Source organism: Calidris pugnax, unplaced genomic scaffold, assembly GCF_001431845.1.
Source record: "Calidris pugnax isolate Ruff unplaced genomic scaffold, ASM143184v1 scaffold183, whole genome shotgun sequence".
NCBI classification, from domain to species: Eukaryota; Metazoa; Chordata; class Aves; order Charadriiformes; family Scolopacidae; genus Calidris; species Calidris pugnax.
The window spans coordinates 955,643-978,341 of record NW_015090930.1 but is presented as its reverse complement, the minus strand read 5'-3'; the positions used below and the strand labels follow the sequence as shown (position 1 = coordinate 978,341).

Here is a 22,699-nt window from a genome sequence, read left to right as displayed (position 1 = left end):
TCCTTCATGCACACAAGGGAGTGTACCATCCTGAGCTACATTTTATCTGGATTATTTTTGTCTTGGATATTGGCTCAAGGCTCCTCGTAGCAGACCTGTGGAGCATCCTTCATGCACACAAGGGAGTGTACCATCCTGAGCTACATCTTATCTGGATTATTTTTGTCTTGGATATTGACTCAAGGCTCCTCGTAGCTGCTCCACAGGTCTGCTAGACATGTACTGCTCCAGTTAAAAACTGCTATAGCTCTGAATCTAATCATCCCTTTCTGTGCATGAGAACTTGAGGCTCACCTCCCAAAAAAAGCTATGAGGAAAGTACATTAATTAAAGGCCTTCTCATTTTATATTATGTTTTAGGAAACATTAATATACATCATATATATATAAAAGAGAGAGAAGAGAACTTGACTTGTTTTTCTTTGTTGACTGCCAACCTGTTCCTGATCATTTATCTGTTACTTTTTACTCCATCTGCTTATCTAACAAATAAAATCCTTAATAAAATCTTAATTTGCCTTGATTGAAGGTTTTTGCTTATATTACCCCAAATAGCTGTGGCTCCTAACTGAGAGAAGATCAGAATGGAGAGGAAAAATACAAATCATAGATAACTACTTGGTGCTGCTCCTGATGCTTTTTTGGTATCCATAGTGGTTGTTCTCCTTTCCTCTCTTAGATCTGCATTTTAGGAGCACTTTTGCAGGGGGGCACATTGTATTATTCTAATATTAGCCAGGGCTGTCTGCCAGGCAAAACATGCATATTAGCTCTTAGATATTCCTGTGGCAACACATCTTGAAGTTCTTGAAGTCAGTAAAAACGCAGAACAGTTTTCTTCCGCAGAAACCTTGCGTGCTGTAAAGTGAGTGATGCTGGGGATTGCTGCAGTTTCTAGTAGATCTACCCCCAAAAAGGCAGGTGTCTGTTGTACTAGGTGACTTCCCTGGGTTTTCATGGGGAGAAGACAGCCAAAGGATCTCTTGACCCCACTGATGTCCTCACAAGTCTAACTTCTGCTGGTTTTAAAAGCTTTTGCCATCCATTTGTGGAAAATAAGGGGCCTTTTCTCAGTAGAGTCTCTGTTACTGGTTTATGAAAGGGGCAGGAGGACGCTAAAAATAGAGAGGAGCTTTGGCAAGGATTGGGTGTTTAGAGTGAAGTGACTTGCAGGGCCAGGTCCTGGTACAGATGGTTTAGGGGCTGCATCAGGACGTGAGGGGAAAGCAGCGTGCAAACAACTAAGGTGCACTTCTCTAGTATTAGCAGTAAACCTCCATGCTCATATCTCATTAGTGTTGAGGATGGTAGAGAACATGACCTTGCCCTTAAACAGTGTTTAAGGGTTACTACAGGCACAAATGGGGTTGGACAGACCCAGGTCTGACTCCGTATAAGAACTAATCATCAAAAAGTGCTGGTAGTAGGGATTTGAACCCCTGTAGCTTGCAAAAGGCTCTATCTGCCAAAACAAAAGGATATTCAGATTAAAAGAAAAGCTGTCTTTGGATCTGCAAAATAGTAATGAGAGGAGATGGGGAGGCTCAAGGAAAAAAAAAACATAGAAACAACATAGAAAGGCAAAACTGATGCTGTGAGAAAACTGCATTAGCATGAAGTAATTACGGGAACGGCTGACAGCGGATAGTGATACTGCCTTGGTTTGGTGGTGGCTGTGCTTGCAGAGAAGCTGTTGATAGCAAAGGGGGCAGGACTCTTTCAGCTGCATGCTGAAAATCTCCTAACTCAGACAGGAGATTTCAGCAGGTTGTGTAGACTTGGAGGTATTTTGAAGTCTAAAATGAATGAAAAACCTCAGGCTTTATTCAAGCATATCTACAAGCATGTCAGCTTCCCTAGAGTAAATGAGGTTAATGCTGGGCTGCTAATCAAGCGTTCTGAAAGCAATCACAATGTATAATTGAGAATTGGACCTTGCTGCCTATCTTCAATTATTTTTTTTTTATTTTAATAAATGTTAACTAGGTAAAATAAAGATATCGCCTCAATGGCTTCTAGTTAATTTCCTTTGTTTGAAAAAGGATGGAGTTACATTAAAAAAAAAAAAATCCCTCCTCCTCTGTGTTTATGCATCTAGTGTTTAAAAACAATGCCAAAGTAGTTTATTAATTATGTTGCCCAGAATGTCTAAGAAGAGTACATTGCTAGTTCAGAGCAAATGTTATGTTTCAGGTTTTCCTGTGACAAAGATATAAAAAGTTTGATTATTTTTATTTTTTTTTTTAAATCTCAGTATTTGCTTCCCAAATTGCTGGTTAGTTAATCATTCATATTTCTGTGCTAAATATGAGAATGCTTGGCTTATAAAATGATTCAATCATGTAAGAGCTTTAACTGCAGTGAACGACAAATTCAGAAGCTTGTTATGTCAGAAAGGAGGAGGAGGAACTTCTGTTTAGGTCTTGCCTTCACAGGGAAAGGAAACACTGATAGTATCCGTGTAATCTTGCACTGATGAGCTGGCATCACGTTGCTTTGAAAAGATTCATATTTGAAATGTGATCACTAAGTGGTGGTGGGCACAGCTGCTTTAGAATCAAGAGATAAAGGCAAGAAGGAAAACAAATCCAGAATTGCTATGTGAAAACCTTGCTGACAATGTAATGCTGTCAGAACGTTTATAAAGAGCAGAAACCCTATTCAGTGTCAATCAGGTACGTGCTATATTGAATGAAATATTTCTTATTTTAAATGTTACCAAAGCTTTGCAATTGATAACTTCGGGATTTATGAACCTCTGTAAAGTGAAATGGGGTAGTTAAATTATTGAGAATTCTTGTTTTAGTTCCAGTGCACATTTGTTCTTAAATCAGTTTGTGCAGATAAAATGATCTTTCAACAGGCTTGTTTTAAAAATTCTTCGAGCATTCAGAGAAAATTGTGGAAGTTTGCTGTTATCTTAGTACTTTGGCTTAAGAATCTAATTAGAGTAGGATTGCTGCACTAAAAGCAGAAGGAGTACTTTTGAACATAACTTAGGAGTTTGGGGTTTTTAAGGTTTTTGGACAACTGCACAAATGAATATGCTAATAAAGGCTAAAAGCCACTTCTTAGCATCATAGTATTTTTTAGGACCTGATCCTAATTGAAATTTTTGAAAGTTTCCTCATTTACTTGCTTGGACTGTGGATCAGGCTTTTCAAATTCCAGGTCTCATACTGATAAATGTCTCAGGTTTTGTTCTTACAGTTGCTGTGTCTACCTAAGTAGTTTTCCCATATTAAAGTCAATGATACAGGTTTACATTCTTTTAATGAGAACTTCAGTTTTTTCAAGGATCTTCCTTATTAGATGAAAAGATACAAGCCTGTTTCTTACATGTGCTTTTGGAAATGCTACAAGGTATATTTAACAATAACTGAAGACTGGACAGCACCCAGCATCAGACCCATCAGAACCCATCTGCCTGATTGCTAGTAAAGACTTCTGGCTAGCACTGAAAAGAATGATCTGGTCTCCTTGAAGGTATACATTTCAATCTGGAGAAAGGATGGGAGAAACTACAAATTATACATGTTAGACCTTGCAGTACTTGATAAATGTGCTGTTTATTTTTGGGAAAGGGTTCAGCCTTGTCATATGGAGAATACTGCAAAATTACCATTTATGTGCAGAGAAAGTTTTGATGTGTCTATGAGTTGTATGAGAAACCACTTTTGAACAAAAAGTCATTTAGCATTTGATTCTGATGTGCTGAGTATTACCAGCAATCTGTGTCTTCATCCCTGTCCTTGAGATTCCCTGCTCATTTGCTATCTTCCCAAGAGGGGGAGAAAACTAAGACCAAAGTATGGTGCCTTTAGGGAAGCAATAAATACATTTTGTATTTCTAATTAAAGCTTTAGAACTTTTATTTGCTATTTCAGAACTTTATCAAAATTCCTCTTTATGTTTGTGAACAAAGTTTAAACATAGAATCACCCCTCTGTCGCTATCCTGCTTTTTGCTTTTTTTTCTTGGCTTTTCTATATCTTTTTTAAATAAGATGTCACTTAATTTTGCAGACACAGTGACTGTAACACAGGGTTAGAGGAAAACAACTGTAGTGTCTCCATTCTCAGGCTGGTGGCTCTGTGTGTGTGTGTGAACAGTTCAGCTTCCTCAGCCTTTCAAAGGAAAAATAACAATGAAAATCTTACACCTGAAAGTACGGACTAAATCTAATGCTGCTTTACACTTGCTCTCTTAAGTGCCCTAAATTACAATAATTAGTTAATGGAGCTTCAAGTGTTGCTGGAGAAAGTGGAATCACAAAAAATATTTTATATCCTAGTAGTTTGTTAGTTGGTAACGTGACAAACTTGAAATATCATAGGAAGAAAATACCCACAGTTTTAGGGATGCTCTTAAAATGTTGCAATTGCAGAATTGCCTTTAATAAATCGGCCACTGTGAGTGTCTATGATGATATTCTGATAAAGAATGGATTAAAATATATTAATTAAAACCACTATAAAGTCATGTTAGTATACGATCTTAAATACACTTAGTTTTCATTCAGGTTCTTGAGTATTGACTTAAAGGGACAAGTAGTGAAGAACTTGCACTGATTCAGGGGGCTGAACAGATGTTATATCCACTGTATTATTGTGCTCTTCTTCAGTTATCTGCAACATGCTTTTGCTAGCAGCAAGAAATATTCACATAGAAGATTTCGTTCCAGAGACAGGAAATATAAAGCTCAGAGAATAATTTCTCAGATTTGATTTTAATAAGACTAGGAGAACATTCAAGTTTTCTCTAAATTAATATATTACACAAACGTCCACCTGTGTGAATCAAGAACAAAATTCTGGCTAACTCAGTTGAGACAGGGTTTTACTCACAGTTTTTCATCTCCAGGTTAATGACGAGACAAATCTAGAACAGCTTTTTTGTTTAAGGGACTTCAACGTATACAGAAACTTTTGTTACCTGTGGATGATGTTAAACATATCTGTTCTGGGAATTCGTGCAGTGTTATAACAGTGTTTCATAGCTTGAACAGCGAGAATAAGCAATACCTTGGTTTCTGTGTTACTTCAGTGAAGGAATGATGGTGAGGGAAAAGTTACAGTGTAATTTCTGATTTTTCAGGCAGTTGTAAGTCATCAAAATAACTACATTGCAAAAGCTTTTTTTTTTTAAGAAGTTAGAATAAAATTGCAGGGGAAAATATTTAGTCTTGAATTTTCTGTCCATGTGAAGATGCATAGCAAAATGACTACAAGTGGAATGGTACTTTACATAAATTCCAATAAGGAAACAAATTGTCTTATAGCTAAAAGCAGAAAACCAGCTAAAACCGTACTGCATTTCTTATGCATTCATACATAGATTTCGTTTCTATCCAATTACAGAAAAAGGTTGTTTATTCAAGTTTTATGACTAAAAAGAGGACAAAAAGGTTGCGTTGTGCAGTAAAAGGCAAGGCAACCGTGTATGGGGGAAGGCAGCCCCGTGTGTATGGAGTGTGTTGTTTGGACACTGAGTAGAGCAAGATGCAAACTGGACACTCCTTGCTGTCATGGTCACACAAATGAAGCCAGTCTCTCAGCATAAATAATTTGTGTAGTAAAGAAGCTGCCTGGAAAAAAACACGGTAAAAAAGTTGGTTTCATTTGGGGGAGGAGAGAGTGGAATAAGGGATATTGCACATTGGTCTGTGACAGAAAAAAGTCTGCTGCTTTTTCTCCACTCCTCAGGTCAGGTAGATGTGAAAAAATGATCCCCTGACAGCATGTTTGCCATGAAGATTTTCTTATTCCAAAGACAACTATGGTTATCAGCCTCATAAAGCAAGAGGTCGTCTGAGGAGCTGGAGGCATGGCATGCTCAAAGGAACAGCCAGTGCATCGTGGCTGTTTAGCCGGGAGAAATTAAATCCTGCGTTCACTGACACACGTACCAAACAGAAACTCCCACCCCGCATTTTGGAGCCATGGCAGGTCAGATCCTCAGGTGGCTGCAGCAAATAAAGTAGTTCATGTCATTTTGGGATATGTCCTGTTTGTCTACCCCACCTTTCTAATCTTGTTGCCTGTAGATTGCTGGGGGGGTCTAGGTTTTAGGGGCAGTTATGACCTTACGGTATTGTCTGTTGGCCAAAGGGCTCTTAATCTCATCACAGGTTGTTATGCCCAGTGATGGACAGCTGCTGCTGGGGAAAATGTCTCATCTCTGCTTTCCTCAGAAAGCAAGACAGACAGTCTCCCTCCCTGAGAGAACAGGAAGTTTCAGTTTCTGCTCTATTCCTATTGACTGATTTACTTGGTTTTCTTCACTTATTGACTTTTTTCCCCCTCCCTTTTCTCTCTTAAATGTCTGTCTGGCATGAGTGCATTGCTGCTGGCACTGCCCTGCGTGTGCCTGCTGTATATCCTCACAGACTTGCATTAGGGAACTGCTGTGGGAACAGGGAATAAATGCAGTGGTATTTTCAGTCCCCAATTTATTTAATTCTAAGATGGGAGATGCTGGATTGTTATAAGAGTAAACAGAAAGAACTTGAGTCAAAGAATCTCCGTGCATATGCCTACAGCACGCCAATAACTAAGATACAGTTATTCAGTAACCTGCCAAGCTGTGTGTAAGTCCTACTGGGCAAAAAGATGTTGTTTCTCCACATATGTTGGCCCTTTTTGAAGGCAAATTGAGTGGGGTGCTCTGTTTCTCATCAGAGTCATACGAATTGAATATGTCCCTCAATACTGGCTTTTGTGATGCCTAGAGAGGAATGAGGTGGAGGAAGGCTCCTTTATGTTCCTTCTTCACTGTCATTAAGAGAGAAATGGTGGTCGAAGAAATTCATTCCTCCTGGACCCGAGGAGCTGGTGTATTCCCTGCTGTTGGCACAGAGCTATGCTCTTATCATCAAACCAAGAATTAACTTCTCAGAATTAACTTCTTAAGCATTAGCTTAATTAATTAGCGTGTGCTGAAAGACTCATGTGGGCTTCACAGATGCTGGATACAGATGCAAATTCCAGCTCCATGAAAATCCAAGTCCCCGATAAAGACCAGCCTGTATGGCTCTTCCTTGCCCTTCCTTGCATCAAAGGGAGATAATTTTTTAATAATAAAGTTCTTTTTGGACAAGGGTGATATTCTGCGCCCTGGCTTCTGCCATGATACTGCTGTGGATTGAAGTGTGATTACAAATTCTTCTGATAGATCCATGTAATTGCTACTTCTGTAATAGTTTTAATAGATGTTTCTTTTCTAGTGGAATACGGTAAAATTTTTGCACTGAAATTCAAATATTCTTTCTGATGGAATATGTATTGAGTGTCCGTGCTGTACTTTGACGTAATGACATGGAGAGAAAAGGAGCTAAGTCTCTCAGTTTGCATTTGTATTCTTCAACAGCACAGTTGCTTTCCATTTCTGTCCTCCGGATCCTTAAGCCTATGAAATACAGTAAGATGTGCAAATCATAGAAAGCTTAAATACATTCTGAGGTCTGATAACATTTTAAGGGTCTACAAATGGAAAGGCTAAAAACCACTGCAGTCAATCTGAACTCTACTTTGAATTGAGATCTGAAAATCTTTTCCAATTGTCTGCATACCTTCTAGTGAACTAATGCCATTGCCATATGCCAGACACGTGTTTTCATGTACCATGAAGTGTTAAATGCTGGCTGTCTTTGGTCAAGACCCACAGCTCTTATCTTCTTGAACAAAGTTGACAGGGTGGCCAGTGTCCAGGGTAACTAGTGATCCTTTGATATGCTTCTCTCTTTCCAGCACAGGTAAAATGGAATTTCCTGTGCTATGAATGCCTCCGGTAGTAGATTAAAATAATCATAAACAAATTCTGGTGGGAAGGGATATCTGGAGAGCAACTAATCCAGCATCCTGCTTGAAGTGAGGTCAGGTTGTTCAGGGCCATTTTCAGTCAAGTTTTTTAATATCTCCAGAGATGGAGACTTCACAGCCTTTCTAGGTATCCTGTTCCTGTACTTAACCTAGAAGTTGTCAGTGTTCTCAGTAACACAGAGGCTAAGACAGGCCAAAAAGAGTACTCATTTTGGTTAAATGTTTTGAAGCATTCTTCCCCGTGTGCTTTGTAATCTGCAATAGTTTTTTTGAGAAGGGGTCTTGATCTCATTGACAACAGGCTATTAATTTTGCAGGAATGTGAACAACTACTGAGGTCTAGACAAACAGCTTTATTTTCATTTTATCTATCCCCTACTTGTTGCCTTTAGCCCTTCTCAGGTAATAATAAACTTGTTTACTTGATATGCCTTCTGTTGGCAGTATCTGGCACTGCTGTGTTTAATGAGTAATGTTTTTCACAAAACTTGAAGCGCGAGCGCTATTTTATGCCTCAGGAATGACTTTCCTTTAATGATCACTTTTTGAGAAGATGATTCAGTTCATTGTTGCGGTGAGCTGTGTAAAGTTTAACTTAGCAGAATATTAATAGAGTGCCTTGCAAGATGACGGAGGGACTGCGGGGTAGTGGAATGCATGCTTGCTGAATCACCTCTGTTAAAATGAAAGGAGGAATGATTGCACTTTTAAATCTAGCAAAAAAAAAAAAGGTCATCTTAATTCTCTATTGCAAAAAAGTCTGCTCAAAATATATGACTTGCCTCAAATTCTAAGCATGTTGTAGTGTATGTTGATGGAACGGTGCCTGAGAATATCCATCACTCTGTTGCTTTCTGCAGACTTTTGCTTTTTTCTAGGAAAAGCTATTGTATTATGTTTCCAAGCAGACTCTAAAACATGGCAGCTTGCCCTCTTTGCCTATTTTTTTCCCCTTTCCAAAATAAAATTAAAAAAAAAAAAAGTTATTTATTTATACAAGGCTTTTAAAAAGATGCTTGGTATAGGTAATGTGCAATGACTGGCTTTTGAGTTTGTTCAAACAGGTCAGATGGCTTAATTATTTACCTGTGTATCTGTTTGACTATGACATCTAAACCAGTTCTTGTGCCTGATCTGGTGTGTCTTGCATGGTGACTCTCAAGATACGTTGAGTTTAGCATGTAGAGCTGTTTAAAGACCAGAAACTGTTGTTTGTTGGTTTTTTTTTTCTTTTGTGGAGAACATTGATAATGTCACATTTTCGTTCCTGCGTCCTCATGGATAGCGGTGTCATCCTCTGTGTAGTGGAGCCAATAGAACTATTTTATGCCAGATGTGAACCCTGCCCTTAGTGACTTAGAGTTGTGAATGGTAAGTGTTACTCAAGGAACTGGACAAAAACGGCTATTTACTTAATGATGGCATTTCAGTTGTTGAGTATCTTGCTAAGCTAAACTGACTAAAGTGGACTGCAGGGGGGTTGGAACTCGATGATCTTTAAGGTCCCTTCCAACTCTAACCATTCTATGATTCAATGAACTGTTTGCAGTCTCCCAGAAGACTGCAGTATAAAAATAACGGATACCTGTTTTGTTTGTGTCTGGTACAGATCTAGTGCAGTGCTGATAGTTTAGATCTAAATCACATACTTTGAAATTGAATCGTACTTTTAAAATCTTTCTTCAAGAGAAGGGAGGGATGTTGGAATGGGAGTTTGCTTTACGTAGGAGTCTGTTTCTGTTTAATGAATGGTGCTTAAGCTATAACAACTTTATACCAGGATGGAACAAATATAGTAGCCTGTTGCACTGCTTTCCTAATCCTTTAGTTAAATGTGGTCGTGCTTTCTTCTGCGGTATTGGTGTTGGTGGAGTTTGTTTTCTTTAGCCTTAAATCTTAAGATCTGGTTCCCTGAATCTGCAGTCCTTCTTTAACTTCACAGTCCTGGGAACTTCGCAATCCAGCAGTCTGTTTATAGGACCTTCTGAACAATACAGGATAATTTCAGCAGCTTAATTTTATTTGTGAGGCTCTGGGCCTCACAATATACCTCTAGATATAAGGAAATGTGAACATGATCTCATGTAGATCCATAGTCTACTGTGCCTAAACTAATTCTATGACCCAAGTTAATTATCTTAAGCCAATGCTGTTATTTTTTCACTATATTGCAGTCTGCTGAAGGCTATGAGTACAGCTTTCTTTAACCTCCTGGAACCCAGAGTCCCTTCTCTTGTAAATAAGTTATGAGCAGTCTGGTTTTGAGGAATGCTGTACTGACTTTTCATGCTTGCATGGACACCTCTTTCTGAAACAAGCTTCACTCTTGCTTCTTGTAACTTCTGTGTATGTTTCTAAATACCGTGTGGTGCCCTTTGGGGGAGAGCATGTTCTTCTGCTACACAGGGAGTTATCCTGCATACCACTCTACTGGATTACCTCTCCAGAAAAAAAAAAAAACAACCCAACAGCTACTTAAAATTGCCAGACACCAATATAGGTTAGGGGTGGACCTGCTGGAAAGCACTTCTGAGGAGAAGGATCCGGGGGTCCTGGTGGACAGTAAACTCTCCATGAGCCAGCAATGTGCCCTTGTGGCCAAGAGGGCCAGTGAGATCCTGGGCTGCGTAGGGAAGAGCGTGGCCAGTGGGTGGAGGGAGGTCATTCTCCCCCTCTGCTCTGCACTGGGGAGGCCACAACTGGAATCCTGCCTCCAGTTCTGGGCTTCCCAGTTCAAGAGAGACGGGGGACTGCTGGAGAGAGTCCAGCGTAGGGCAACAAAGGTGATGGAGGAATTGGAGCATCTCCCTGATGAGGAAAGGCTGAGAGAGCTGGGGCTCTTTAGCCTGGAGAAAAGAAGGCTGAGGGGAAAACTTATTAATGCTTCCAAGTATCTAAAGGGTGGGTTGAAGGAGCATGGAGCCGGACTCTTTTCAGTGGTTCCCAGGGACAGGATGAGTTCCAGCAACAAGCTGGGACATGGGAAGTTCCACTCAGATCTGAGGAGGAACTTCTTTGGGGTGAGGGTACCAGAGCCCTGGAAGAGGCTGCCCAGGGAGGGGGAGGAGTACCCTTCTCTGGAGATCTTCAAGCCCTGCCTGGATGCCGTCCTGAGTGATGTGCTCTGGGCAACCCTGCTTTGGCAGGGGAGTTGGACTGGATGGTCTCTAGAAGGTCCCTTCCAACTCTAGCAATTCCGTGATTCCATGAAAGCTCAACTGATTTCAATTCATGACATTGTGTAGTCCCAGCTCTGTATTCTCTCTGCTTCCACAGCATACGTGTACATATATCTTTCTAAATGTCTGAAGGCAACTACACAACCAGTGCAAAAACTAACCAAATATCACAGCAGAATGTCTCTAGCTGACTTTAACAGGGATGTTGTCGTAAGGCCTCCCAGGTCCTTCTCTCAGAAGGGTTGGGGATTACCTTGTGCTGTGTGCCCTTTGCAGGAGGGCAGAGGGACACAGCAGTTAGTGCAGTCAGCTCTTGCTGGACATCCCAGATGCTCCTGCAGAGTCTCCACACACACCTCGAACACGTGCAGCCTCTGAGATTGCAAACGTTACACAGCTTTACCTACACAGAATCTTTAAATGCATTTTTAATTCATTTGCTCACTGGGCCCATTTACAGAATCACAGAATCACACGGGGTTGGAAGGGACCTCTGGAGATCATCTAGTCCAACCCTCCTGCCAAAGCAGGTCCACCCAGAGCAGGTTGCACAGGAACGTGTCCAGGAGGGTTTGGAATGTCTCCAGAGGAGACTCCACCACCTCCCCGGGCAGCCTCTTCCAGGGCTTTGCCACCCTCACAGGAAAGAAGTTCCTCCTCATGTTTAGGTGGAACTTCTTAGGTTCAAGTTTGTGCCCATTTCCTCTTGTCCTGTCCCTGGGCACCACTGAAAAAAGACCAGCCCCATCCTCTTGACACCCTCCCTTTAAGTATTTATAAGCATTTGTAGTAACCACTGAAAATAGTCTTAAGATAATTTCTTAGTTTCATCATTTGCTGCTTAAAAATTATTTGGGCTACCCACCCCATAATCTGGAATTGAACTTTTGGGGTTTTAAGTGCTTTTTGCAGTGAAAATTTGAACCATGTTTGGTTTCTCTTAGAGGAGACTGTGAAGCATCTGGCTGCGGGAAATGAAGTGTGTAGATCGTGTGAGGAGTGAGGTCAGATTCTCCTGCTTTGGCTGCATCACGGTTCCAGTGCAACAACTGCTGGACATAAACAGCTGCTGAGATATCTCATTTTCCTGTTTCCCACAAAGGAAAAAACAGCAGCTGGGTCTGAAGAGCCTGAGATTATTTCAATTATTTCCTGGTTATTTCTACAGTTATCTTCAGTTTCATCAACAGAGTGCGAAGTGAGAAGGAAGGATCCTAGACTATCCATTTTCTTCAAAAAGACTATTTCTTCCATTATTTGTTAATGCTTCTACCCTCAGTCCTGGTCCTAGGGGAGTAAAATATGTGAATGCCCCGTGATGGCATACAAGAAATGCCATCTGGCTGAGAATTTTTGGGACAGGGAGGTTGCTGGTACATCAGCAAATCTGTGTTTGAATTTTCCGTGTTTTTTGGCCACATGAGGTGAAAAAAGGTAAGAATATTTAGCATCAATGCTTTGGCTGCTTCTGGAATAGGAAAGCTGTGGGTGGCTTTTCAATTATCCCATGATTTTTCCTGTTAAGATCTTATTACTGTCTGTAAAAGTAAACTACATTATCAGTTCTGGGGGCTGGAATTGCTATTTTGGAAACAGAATTGTTTTGGATTGCAAACCATAATAGGACTGAATGTCTTGTCTTCAAAGTTGGAATGAATTGCAGATGAAACCTCTAGTGAAGAAAAAGAAAAAAAAAAAGGAAATATTTTGAAATGCTACTGTAAAAGTAATGCTTCGAGGACAGGGGTTATGTCTTGGGAGGTTGGTTTTGGTGTGTTGGTTGTTTTTTTTTTTTTTCTTTTCAAGATTTTTTTCTCCCTTAACCTGAGGAAGAGTATTTACTGTGGAAAAATCAAGGTCTCTGTTTTGATCATTGATTCAGATGGGAGGAAGGATGGAGAGTGGCAGGAAATTATAAAACTTCCGGGTCTCATGAAATTGGTTGGAAATACCTGCATTTTGGGACTTGGACTTTTATAATGGCTCTGTTCAGAAGTGTGGTATCCAGGGACCTCTCAGTGATGAAGTCGCATTGCTTACCGACATCCATCACACATCTTCCTCCTCTCTGGAGAGGGATGTGCAGTGGAGTTCTGGTTTTGGAAGGTAAAGGAGATACATGTGTGTGTGTTTTCAAAGTATCTGCTGTTACATGTTTGTGTTGATAAAGGGAAGACTGAAGTTGTACGCTTGCGGCGAGAGCAGGAGGTCACGAGCTTTTGCAAAGAGAATTGATTTCCAGGGCACTCACACCCCAGTTGAGAACTATAGGGTAATTTTGCCTCTGACAGAGAGCGCTTCTACAGTGGTTGGAACGGGTTACTTTTGTTAGGTGCCAAGTTGTCACCAGCATCTTTGTTTCAGACTTCAAGGGATTTTTAAAAAATTATTAGTATTTTTTAAGGGAGACTGAACTCAACATCTGTCTGAGCCTTTATTTTTAAGGAAGTTCTAGAAAGCTTTCTTTTTCTTAAAGGTAGTAAATTTGTACATTTGGCACATAATGTGTTATAACAGGATATTTTTATATTTTCTGTTTTACTGATTCCTTTTTTCTTTTACAGAAAAGAATTACAGAGATTTCTTACTACTTAACTCAATTTCTTTTTTTTTTTTTACCTTAACATCTTAGGATGAATATTTAAACAACAATCTTCAGTCTTGCTTCAAAATGTCCCTGTGTGCATCTTCTCACAAGGACTTTTCTCAGTTGCTGCCACTTCAGGATATTGGATGCAATAAAACAGAAATTAAAAACTCGCCCGCTGGTCTCGTCTCTCCAGTTCCCTACAGCTGCAATCAGTCCACGCTGACAGCAGCACACAGCCCGGTCTGTATTTCCTCCTCTTACACGGAAAACAGACATGAATACTCCGCCATGGCGTTCTGCAGTCCCGCTGTGATGAATTATAACATCACCAGCAGTTTTGGGGATTCGGAGAGTGCATCCGTGAGGCAAACATCAAGCCCCAGTGTGTTATGGTCTGCTCCTGACCACCTCTCCCCTCTGACACTGCACTGTCAGTCATCGCTTCTGTACGCCGAGCAGCCAAAGAGTCCCTGGTGCGAAGCACGACCGGTGGAGCCGGTGCTACCTGTGACCAGGTCAGTAACACTCATTTCTTTTAAAACCTTGCTGAAAATTATTTCCAGTCCCTTTAGTTCTTTTACATCTTATCTTTTTTACGTTTAACTTCTGTGTGTTGGTCTCTCTGAAAAACAAAACCAAACCAAAAAGCCTTCACCAAACACCACATCAGTCCTGGGGTTTGTGGTTTGTTTTGTTTTTATAATGTAACTTCTGAAATAGGATTTCTTTTTCAATAGCCCGTTAGAGAGCTGTACACCAACACAAAGCACCACAAATGCTTTCAATGGAGGAACTGTGTGCTGTGTATAAACAGAAGTTCAAGACTGCTGCGTATTCCTTTACGTAATAAATGAATTTTTCTCTGGCAAATTAAGTCCTTTGAGAGAAAGAAGTAAAGGTTCCTTCTTTTTTCCTTTTCATACAGCATTGTTTGAATACCATTTTGTCTGAATATTTTTTTTAACCACATCTAATGCTTGTGAACGTTTTTAATGAACTTAGAATTCAAAGGAAATGTGTTCTTTGGTTTTTAGCTTTAATATTAATGGTGACACAGCATCATGCATCATGTCCAAAAGGGTGCTGCTACTGAAAAAGTCCGACATTGTTTCTTGTTGATGTTCTCAACTGACTTCCTGAAGGCACTGTGAACAGTAGATTAATGGGCTATGTTTTCAGCTCTAAAGCTCTAAAGAAACTGTATTTGCAAAACCATGTTCCCATTCTACACTTTTACTCATATTTCAAACTATAAGCGGTGTGTAGATCATCAGCTGGTGAAATTACTCCATTCATGGGTGCAACAGCTGTTGGATGGATAAAAGCACAGGGTGTTGCAGGTCCTGTTCCCGTTTTAGTAGCTGGATGTTTATTCGTAAGGCTCGTTATTTAGTTTCAGCAGTCACTGTCAGTATGAAAAATAGCGTGTCCTGGCAGCAGTTTTAGTTCAATTGTTAATAAAGGATTTGTAGTCTTTTTGAAACCACCCACGTTCTGTCTGCAAAGGGTGTGCCTTTATGTTGTCTGCTCAAGGGCTAAGGCATGAGATCTATGACTACTTCAGAGTTGTAGGCTGCACAGATTTTCCGCCCTGCCACCTGACTAATCTGTATTTGGAGTTGGCAGAGAGAAGCAGAGAGTTCTGGCATGCAGATCTACTTTAAGTGTAGGCGTGTGGATTGTGAGAGGCCATTCGGGGAGCGCTGACACACAGAAGGATTCCCCAAGCAGGCCTAATGTGAATAGGGCTAACATCCAAACTCTTCCCACTTTGATTGATGTTGCAAAACTTTGACAGCCCTGGGAAAGCAGCTGCAGGTTAATGTTTGAAGCCATCAGATGATGGGACAGCAGCTGGAATAATCTAAGAGCAAAACCACCCCATCCGATGCTCTGCGGTGACTCTCTACATAGTGACTGACTCTCTCTGTAGGCAAGAGGGAAGCCAAATCCACCACCCTGGAGTTCAAATAAATAAGTCTTCTGCCATTTGTATAGACTCATACACACTATTGCTTTCGTACTTGATGAGGACATAATTTAAAGGGGAGAAATCAATTAAATGTGGGCTGTAAAATTGGTATAGTTCAGCAGCAAGTTATTACTGTGTTGCTTGGTGGCTGGACCTCCTCGGTGGTTCATCTGCCTCAGTATGATGCGTGGTAACCCCCGTTTTGTGTATTGAAGGTGTAAAAAAGGAAGAAAAAAAAATATATGGAAACACGAAAAGCAAGAGCTATAATTCCCTTCTTATGGATATCTGTCCTGAAATAAGGCTGTAAAGAAAAAAGACCAGTGTTTCTTTTTGCTTTATCCTTTAGTGAGGTCTTAAATTAATGCCATGAACATCATATTTATTGCCATGGGAACAATGACTATGATACTACAGATTTGTAGATTATATCTTGAAGGAAGAGTTGTTGGGACTGAAACTTAAAGGAATAGCTCCGGGGGAAGGGAGAGACTAAATCGATAAACTCTAAGTAAATTTAAACAGCATTGTAGTTTGACAAAAGGGATTTTGTTTGGAAAATGAGTAAGAAAACATTACTACATATTCAGGCCCGCTGCACAGTTTATATTACCTTTCAAAATAAAGCAAGGGTCTCACTGTGAGAGGAGTTTATTTTTCCTGGGTGTAAATTTATGTTCACATTAGTGAAGTGGACCACATCAGTTTAGCTAAAGTTGATCAATGTGTAATTTGGATCTCCTTGTAGATCTGCTTAAAATAAGGATTTTCGGCATTCCCTTTCCTCACAAATAGTCTCATTATACAAATACAGAATAAATTTATTTAACTTTATTTAACTTTGTTAAATGCAGATACTCTGCAGCAAAGTGTTACTTTGCACCAGTAGTTCAACAAAAATGAATTGTATTCCACGTAAAAATAGACAATTTTTTGAGGTTTTTTTTGGAGTACTTTTATTTGTAAAATGGTAATTTTGCTGATAAAGACTCTGCTATATTTATTGGCACTATAGGTCCTGTACCTTGTGAAGACAATAGTCTATTAGTGCAGGATCACTCCGTTTATATCAAAATGACATGAAGAGAAAAGGAATGTGACAGTGTAATTGTGTTATATTTAAAAGCAATCTGAAATTGATTTCTGTCTTCATCCCCTAAATAAAAGGTTTTTAATTAAAGAAACATGAGGTTTATTTTCAAAATGAATAGATATACTACTTTCTAAAAAGTATCAGGAAACTTTAATGAAATTGCCGGAGTGATGCTTCTGGAACTTAATTTTTTCTTCCCTTCTATTATTTTCCTTGTACTTCTGACTGATTGTAGGTAAGGCATGTAAGTAAAGGGGTTTGGGTGCATAGGATAGCAATGCTTCCTTAATGAAAATTATTTAGGAACTTCATTGTCTTATTCACTGTGTGCTAGTCCTGTTACACTGGATTGAATTATCTCTGGGCACTGAATGAGCCAGTGGCCCGTGGGAGGGAGGGAAAAGTTGTAAGTATTATAAAATCTGGACTTTTAATTTCTGACTTAATGTTGGGGTTTAGTTTTATTTTCTCAGTGGATTTTTTTCTCTCTCTTTCTTTTTATTATATACAGTAATTAGGTTTTTAAAAAGCCTGACAGACAACAAATGCCATGAGCAAATCTTGCTACTTTCTAAGTCAAATCTTGCTACCCTACTTCATTTTTAATAAAAAGGTGAATTTATGTTCACGTTTTCCAGGTGTGGGATACGCTACTTGCTGTGGCAAAGCTAGAGGTAATTAGGAGGCATGACAGATACTGAATAACCTAAATAGTCTTGCTGATTCCTTCTCTGTAGAGTAATCATCCCTGTTGATGACCAGAAGGAATTCAATGACTTGTTACTTTCAAAAAGATCTTCATTCTTTTTATGGAAACAGAATATCTCTGTATAGAAACCATGATCATAAAATAGAAAGGACTATCAGGAGGTGTAAAGCAACAGATCTTTGCCCATCTGGTTCCTGGGTAGCAGCCAGGCTACATGCCCCATTTTCCTGCATCCTTTGGTGCAGGAGTGTGGTGGGCATCCAGCCAGCTACCGCCAGTTCCTCTGGAGGACCTGGCAGCTCATTCATCTGCTGAACATGCTGGAGTGCCCTAGTCCCAAGAGAGCTGGGAGGTGATCTCTGACCACATGTGGGGCTACCTGCTCCCGTTTGCTGTTTGCGTATCCACATGAGGATCCTCAGGGTAAGGAAGGCTCTTGGCTATTTCCTAGTTCTGTTGTCCTTTAAGAGAACAGTAACAAAATGATTGGTTTTGCATCCCCTGCTGTGCTGCCGCAGGGACTGGGGATGAACAGATTTGATGGCCGTTAGGCCTGCAGGAGGAGTTGGTTCCAGATTGTTGCTCAGTGTGCAAGCTGCTCGCCACAGCCTGCGCAAGTCACGTGTCTCGCATGTGTGCGGGGCGACTGTCGTTCCACTTTTAAGCAAGCAAAGGAAAAAAAAGTGTTATTTAAAACACTTGTCACTTTACTTGGAAAGTAAAGAGCAACACTCCTCAGTGAAATGTTATGGGTGTGCTTTTCCTTCATTTTCCTCCGTAGCATCTTGGTGCTTTAATGAGGACAATAAACATCACGCTCTAGAGCATATCAGTGAGTTTTACCTGGGATCCTCTCTAGCTGATTTTGATTCTCTCCTGACTCTCAAAATTGGATCTTGATTCCCAAGTAGAGCTTAAACCTCTTCTACTAGTGTGAAATGCCAAATTGCTTCTTATTCCAAATACAGGGAAGCAGGAAGGAATAGTCATGCTTTTTCCTCCTTGCGTTGGCAGCACATTAGGCACGTGTGATGCAGTCCCTTCATTCTAAGGGGAGTTTCCCCAGTGTGGCAGAAGGGGCAGTAACAGTGGCTCAGCAGTCCATTAATAGGTGTGTGTAATCAGAAACTGGGCTTGTTAAACATCTAAACACCTTTATTGCTTGCAATATCTCAATGAATTTACATTTTTTTAAAAGCTGGCAGTTCAGTTATTTAATTCTACTCAAATACCTTAAATTGAGAATTTAAATTCCAAAACAAATTTTTTCTATTTTGGAATTTGTTCAGAGGATCACCCTTTTCCTTTCCAAATTTTCTGCGAGGAAATTGGACAACATTCTCCTCAAATGTATATAAACTTGATTTTTAGCTGGCATGTGGATGTGTTTGTCCTTACCTGCTGTAATGAAACCAGCACAAAGTCTACTTCTAATATGTTAGTTAAGGCCTCTTTGACGGCACTTTCAGCGCATTTCTACTGTTCTCTTTAAACTTGCTCCTGTTGGTGAACAGGTTTCTTCTGCCCTGGCAATGTACCTTTGTTCTTTAGAAGTTGTAAACCCTGCTACCTGCTGTCTTAGCCCCATTGATTCTTCTTTTCCTCCCTAAACCTGCTGGAAGGTGGGATGAGGAAAATTCTACAGTTTCTAACTTCTACCTCTGTGCTTAAGTTTATACCTATAAGTTGACTTTACAGGTTTCCTTTTGTCAAACTGCTGCTGAGAGTTTGCACGTGACACTGTATTCTGTCTATCTAGAAATTGTACTGACCATGAAGGTAAAACATGCTAAAACCACCAAGAAAATGAGGTCCAGAGAAAAGATACACAATGGGTGCGTTTCCTATACCTAAAACCCACTTTACTGATAATCTAAGTTCCTTTCCTCTTGCTGTTTGTTTACAGGGTCTAGGTGTCAGGAATTGGCTGTTATTTCATGTTTTTTATCCTGTTCTAATTTTAATGCAGCTGCTAAGAATAGTTCCAGTAAGTTGGAACTATTTTGCACTGCTTTAGAAATTAATATATCTTATTAATTTATATGGAGCAATAATTTTTTGTGTACGAAAGCATTTTATTAATCGTGTTTCTCCATTCTTCTTGTATTCAGACTTTGATACAGCATTAGGGTGATCAACGTGGGTCATCACCTTGAACAGAAAACTTTGTCTAACATTGTGAGTTGATCTTGCAGGCTTAGATTTTGTATCTCAATATGTTTGTCTCCAGCATCTCTTTGAAGGAATAAAGCCTCATTGAAAGGATGAAATACTTGAGACTAGATAATGTATTTCTTCAGCTAAAATTTACCTTTGCTAACAGTGCAAAGCACCTGCAGCTATGTTTGTGGTAGTGTTTATCATGTCAGTTCAAGCTGTCTGAGCTTGTATTTTCCATGCTAAGCTTCCAAAGGTAAAGCCCACTCTGTTCACAAATTCCCAGACTTGTACATTCCCAGATCCGTTAACGTTCCATGTGATTTTTCCCAGAGTTTGTCTGAATGGCACATCAGCAAGTGAGTCTTATGCCTTTGAATATATTAAAACTTTATAGTCTGTCATCATTGAAAGCCCTGGGATCAGACTATGTGCTTTCAATAACCTTATCAGAAAAAGGCATAACAGCGTTTCACACTGTCCTGTGTTCAGTAACAAGATGACTCTATATAGAGAGTGTTGAAGACAATGAAAAATAATGAAACTCTTTGCAATCTGGATTAATTTTTTTCCTGTTATAACAGATGTTTTTCTTTTCTATCAGAGAGACTTTAAAAAGAAAAACTAACGCGAATGACTGTGCAAGCCCAATTGCAAATAATCCTGGCTCAAAAAGGGATGCCCACTTCTGTGCAGTCTGCAGTGACTACGCTTCAGGATACCACTATGGGGTCTGGTCATGTGAAGGCTGCAAAGCGTTCTTTAAAAGAAGTATTCAAGGTAGGAGAACCAGCCTTTGAGAGCTTTGCTCAAATAAGTTGTTTCGTATGATAAGGGGCTGCGGTGGTAGATCTAGTAATGAGTTGATTTAAAATCCCTGCATGTGGTGCTGCTTGCTGAAAACAGCAACACATGATTTGACTACTTTATCTTTTGGCTCTTGTGTTATCGAGATCTGGAAACACTACACAGTAAGCAATTGATTTCTTCAGAGAAGAGGTGGAATACATAGCATGGGAAGGCCCTGCAGTAGGGTCTCGGTGGGATGGCACTGCAGACCTGAGAATCTGAGTGCAGTTAGTGTCCCAAAGTAGACATGGTAATTGTGAATTTGTTACAACAGACACAGAGTAGGTGATTGTCTGGAGACTTTGCTTGCTAGGAACTATTCTGGACAATAATATATTGCCTGGAGCTGTTCAGTCACAGCATATAACATCTACACAGTATGTAGGATATAAAAATATGTCTTGTAAATACTAGGTACAAATCTGATTATTGTTATTTCTCAGCCCTCCTTCCCCAGAGCCTACATTGCAATATTTCTTATCTGCTAGATCTATGTAAGATTTCCACTTCAGTGTTTAAATTCTTAAATATTTAGTATTTAGTTCAAATTTTCAGAGTGGCTGCAGTATGAAAGGTAGGTCTCTATGTTTGTTATCACAACCTATGGGCGTTGCAACTTTGGACCACTTAATTTCTTTAACCTTGGCTCTAGTTATCATGTTCTTTGGCCTCATCTAGGGTTTCTTGGCAGAAATTTAATTGGATTGACATTGGATACTCCATGCAGATACTAACAGAGAAACTCTTGTCACTTTTTGGTCTATAATGTTCCCTTGCTCTTCTGCACACAAAGCATTTGGCAATTTTGAGATACTTTCTTTTTGACTCAATGTGGCAGAGTAGGTGTCACCATTAGATTCAAAGTTAATTCAGAACTTGTTTGCCTTTTCAATTTATTATGCAAGTTCTGCAAGGTTGAATAACAATTACTGTAAACTGGTGCAAGTTCTTTTGATTTCTAAAATAATTGAAGAGGGCTTTGCTCCAGTTTGTCACAAATGGAGACTGAATTTGGTCTCAAAGTGTTTTCTGTCAGGAAAATTATTTGCCTGCTCTACTTTGCTCACACGTGCTTTGGCCATGAACAAGTTACCTGTTGTGGCCTTTTGTACACCTTAATGTACCCTGTCAGGTAACATTTGCTTGTAATTCAAATAAGTGAAAGTAAGTTCTTGGCAAAAAGCACCATCAAGCACTCAGTTGCAACTGTTGTTATGAAGGATATTGCCTATAAAAATAAAACAACTGGGCCTACCATAGACAAAAATGTTGGGCTAATGTCTAAGGAAAATTTGCTGGTATGGCTGAGAAACTGTGTGTGGTCTATTCTGCTTGTCCAAGTTTATGTTGTGGTGTATTTGTCCCACATCTCTGAACATCTGCCTGCAAGCTAAATTATCCCAAGGCCACAGGAGTTTTAAACTACTTTATAGTCCTGTGTGCTTGGGTTATAGTGCAAGAGAGAGCTTCCTCCTCCTTTCCCCCCATGTTGTGTGAAGGGTGATAAACAGTAATTTGTTTTTCAGCCATATCTGCCAGTAGGAAACAGGACAAATTGTAACCTGATATCTTCTTTTTCAAATTGTGGGTTCAAAAATTCAAGGTTAAAATTATTTTAATTTTGCAAGGAAATAGTCACAATGGTTCAGTTAAATAATTACTCTTGGGGACATGAACTCTTGGACTGCCATCAAGTAAAAAAAAAATCTCTAGTAGCTCTAACTTTGCCTGATTTATTCTTAAAGTTTGAAAAAAAAACAACAACAAAACAAACTTGAAAAAACAAGAGAAGAGAGATTAAGAAATTTAAATGAGTGGATATTTTTTGCAGCCTGTGGTAACTACTGCAAGAGAGATTTCCAGTATTTAGCAGAAGGTGATTCAACTGTACTTACACCAAGAGCATACTCAAGTCCAGTTTACAGTAATAAACCTTTGAAACAGAGTATTGATTAATGAAACACAATAATAGAAAGGGGTTTGGCTGGGGACAAAGTGAGGTGGGAGAGGAGGAGAAGACAACAGAAGAGGCTGAAATAGAAACTCATGAAAATAAGAGAAACATTTGTCCAAAATATCTAAATGTTAGATCTCATGCTCATGCTTTTTTCCATACTATACAGTATGCATTACTTTATACTAGTAATTCTAGTATAATTCTAGAATATATAGAATATATCTAGAATATAACTATAATTCTTTCTCTCTTGGGCTGCTTTTTTTTAATTGACTTTGATCCAGGGTCAGTCCTCCAAAGGCTTCTTCATTCCTGGAACTCACCACGTCAGAGAGAGTTCAGTAAATAGATCTGCAGTTTACTTAAATCTTTT

The 22,699-nt window shown here is 39.6% G+C and overlaps 1 protein-coding gene across 2 annotated transcripts in view; it reads left to right on the top strand.

Annotated features, from left to right (window-relative positions):
• Nucleotides 1-2,536: 2,536 nt before the first annotated feature.
• ESR2 (estrogen receptor 2 (ER beta)) overlaps nt 2,537-22,699 on the top strand; it is a 45,524-nt gene continuing 25,361 nt past the window's right edge. The window contains exons 1-3 of one of the 2 annotated variants that reach the window (XM_014951587.1): nt 2,537-2,675; nt 13,632-14,104; nt 20,125-20,300. In XM_014951587.1, the coding sequence (XP_014807073.1) occupies nt 13,671-14,104; nt 20,125-20,300 (610 nt within the window). In that variant the 5' untranslated portion in view covers nt 2,537-2,675; nt 13,632-13,670. Of the gene's footprint in view, nt 2,676-9,062; nt 9,192-13,631; nt 14,105-20,124; nt 20,301-22,699 lie in introns of those variants that run through there. The other variant, XM_014951586.1, reaches the window with a different exon arrangement.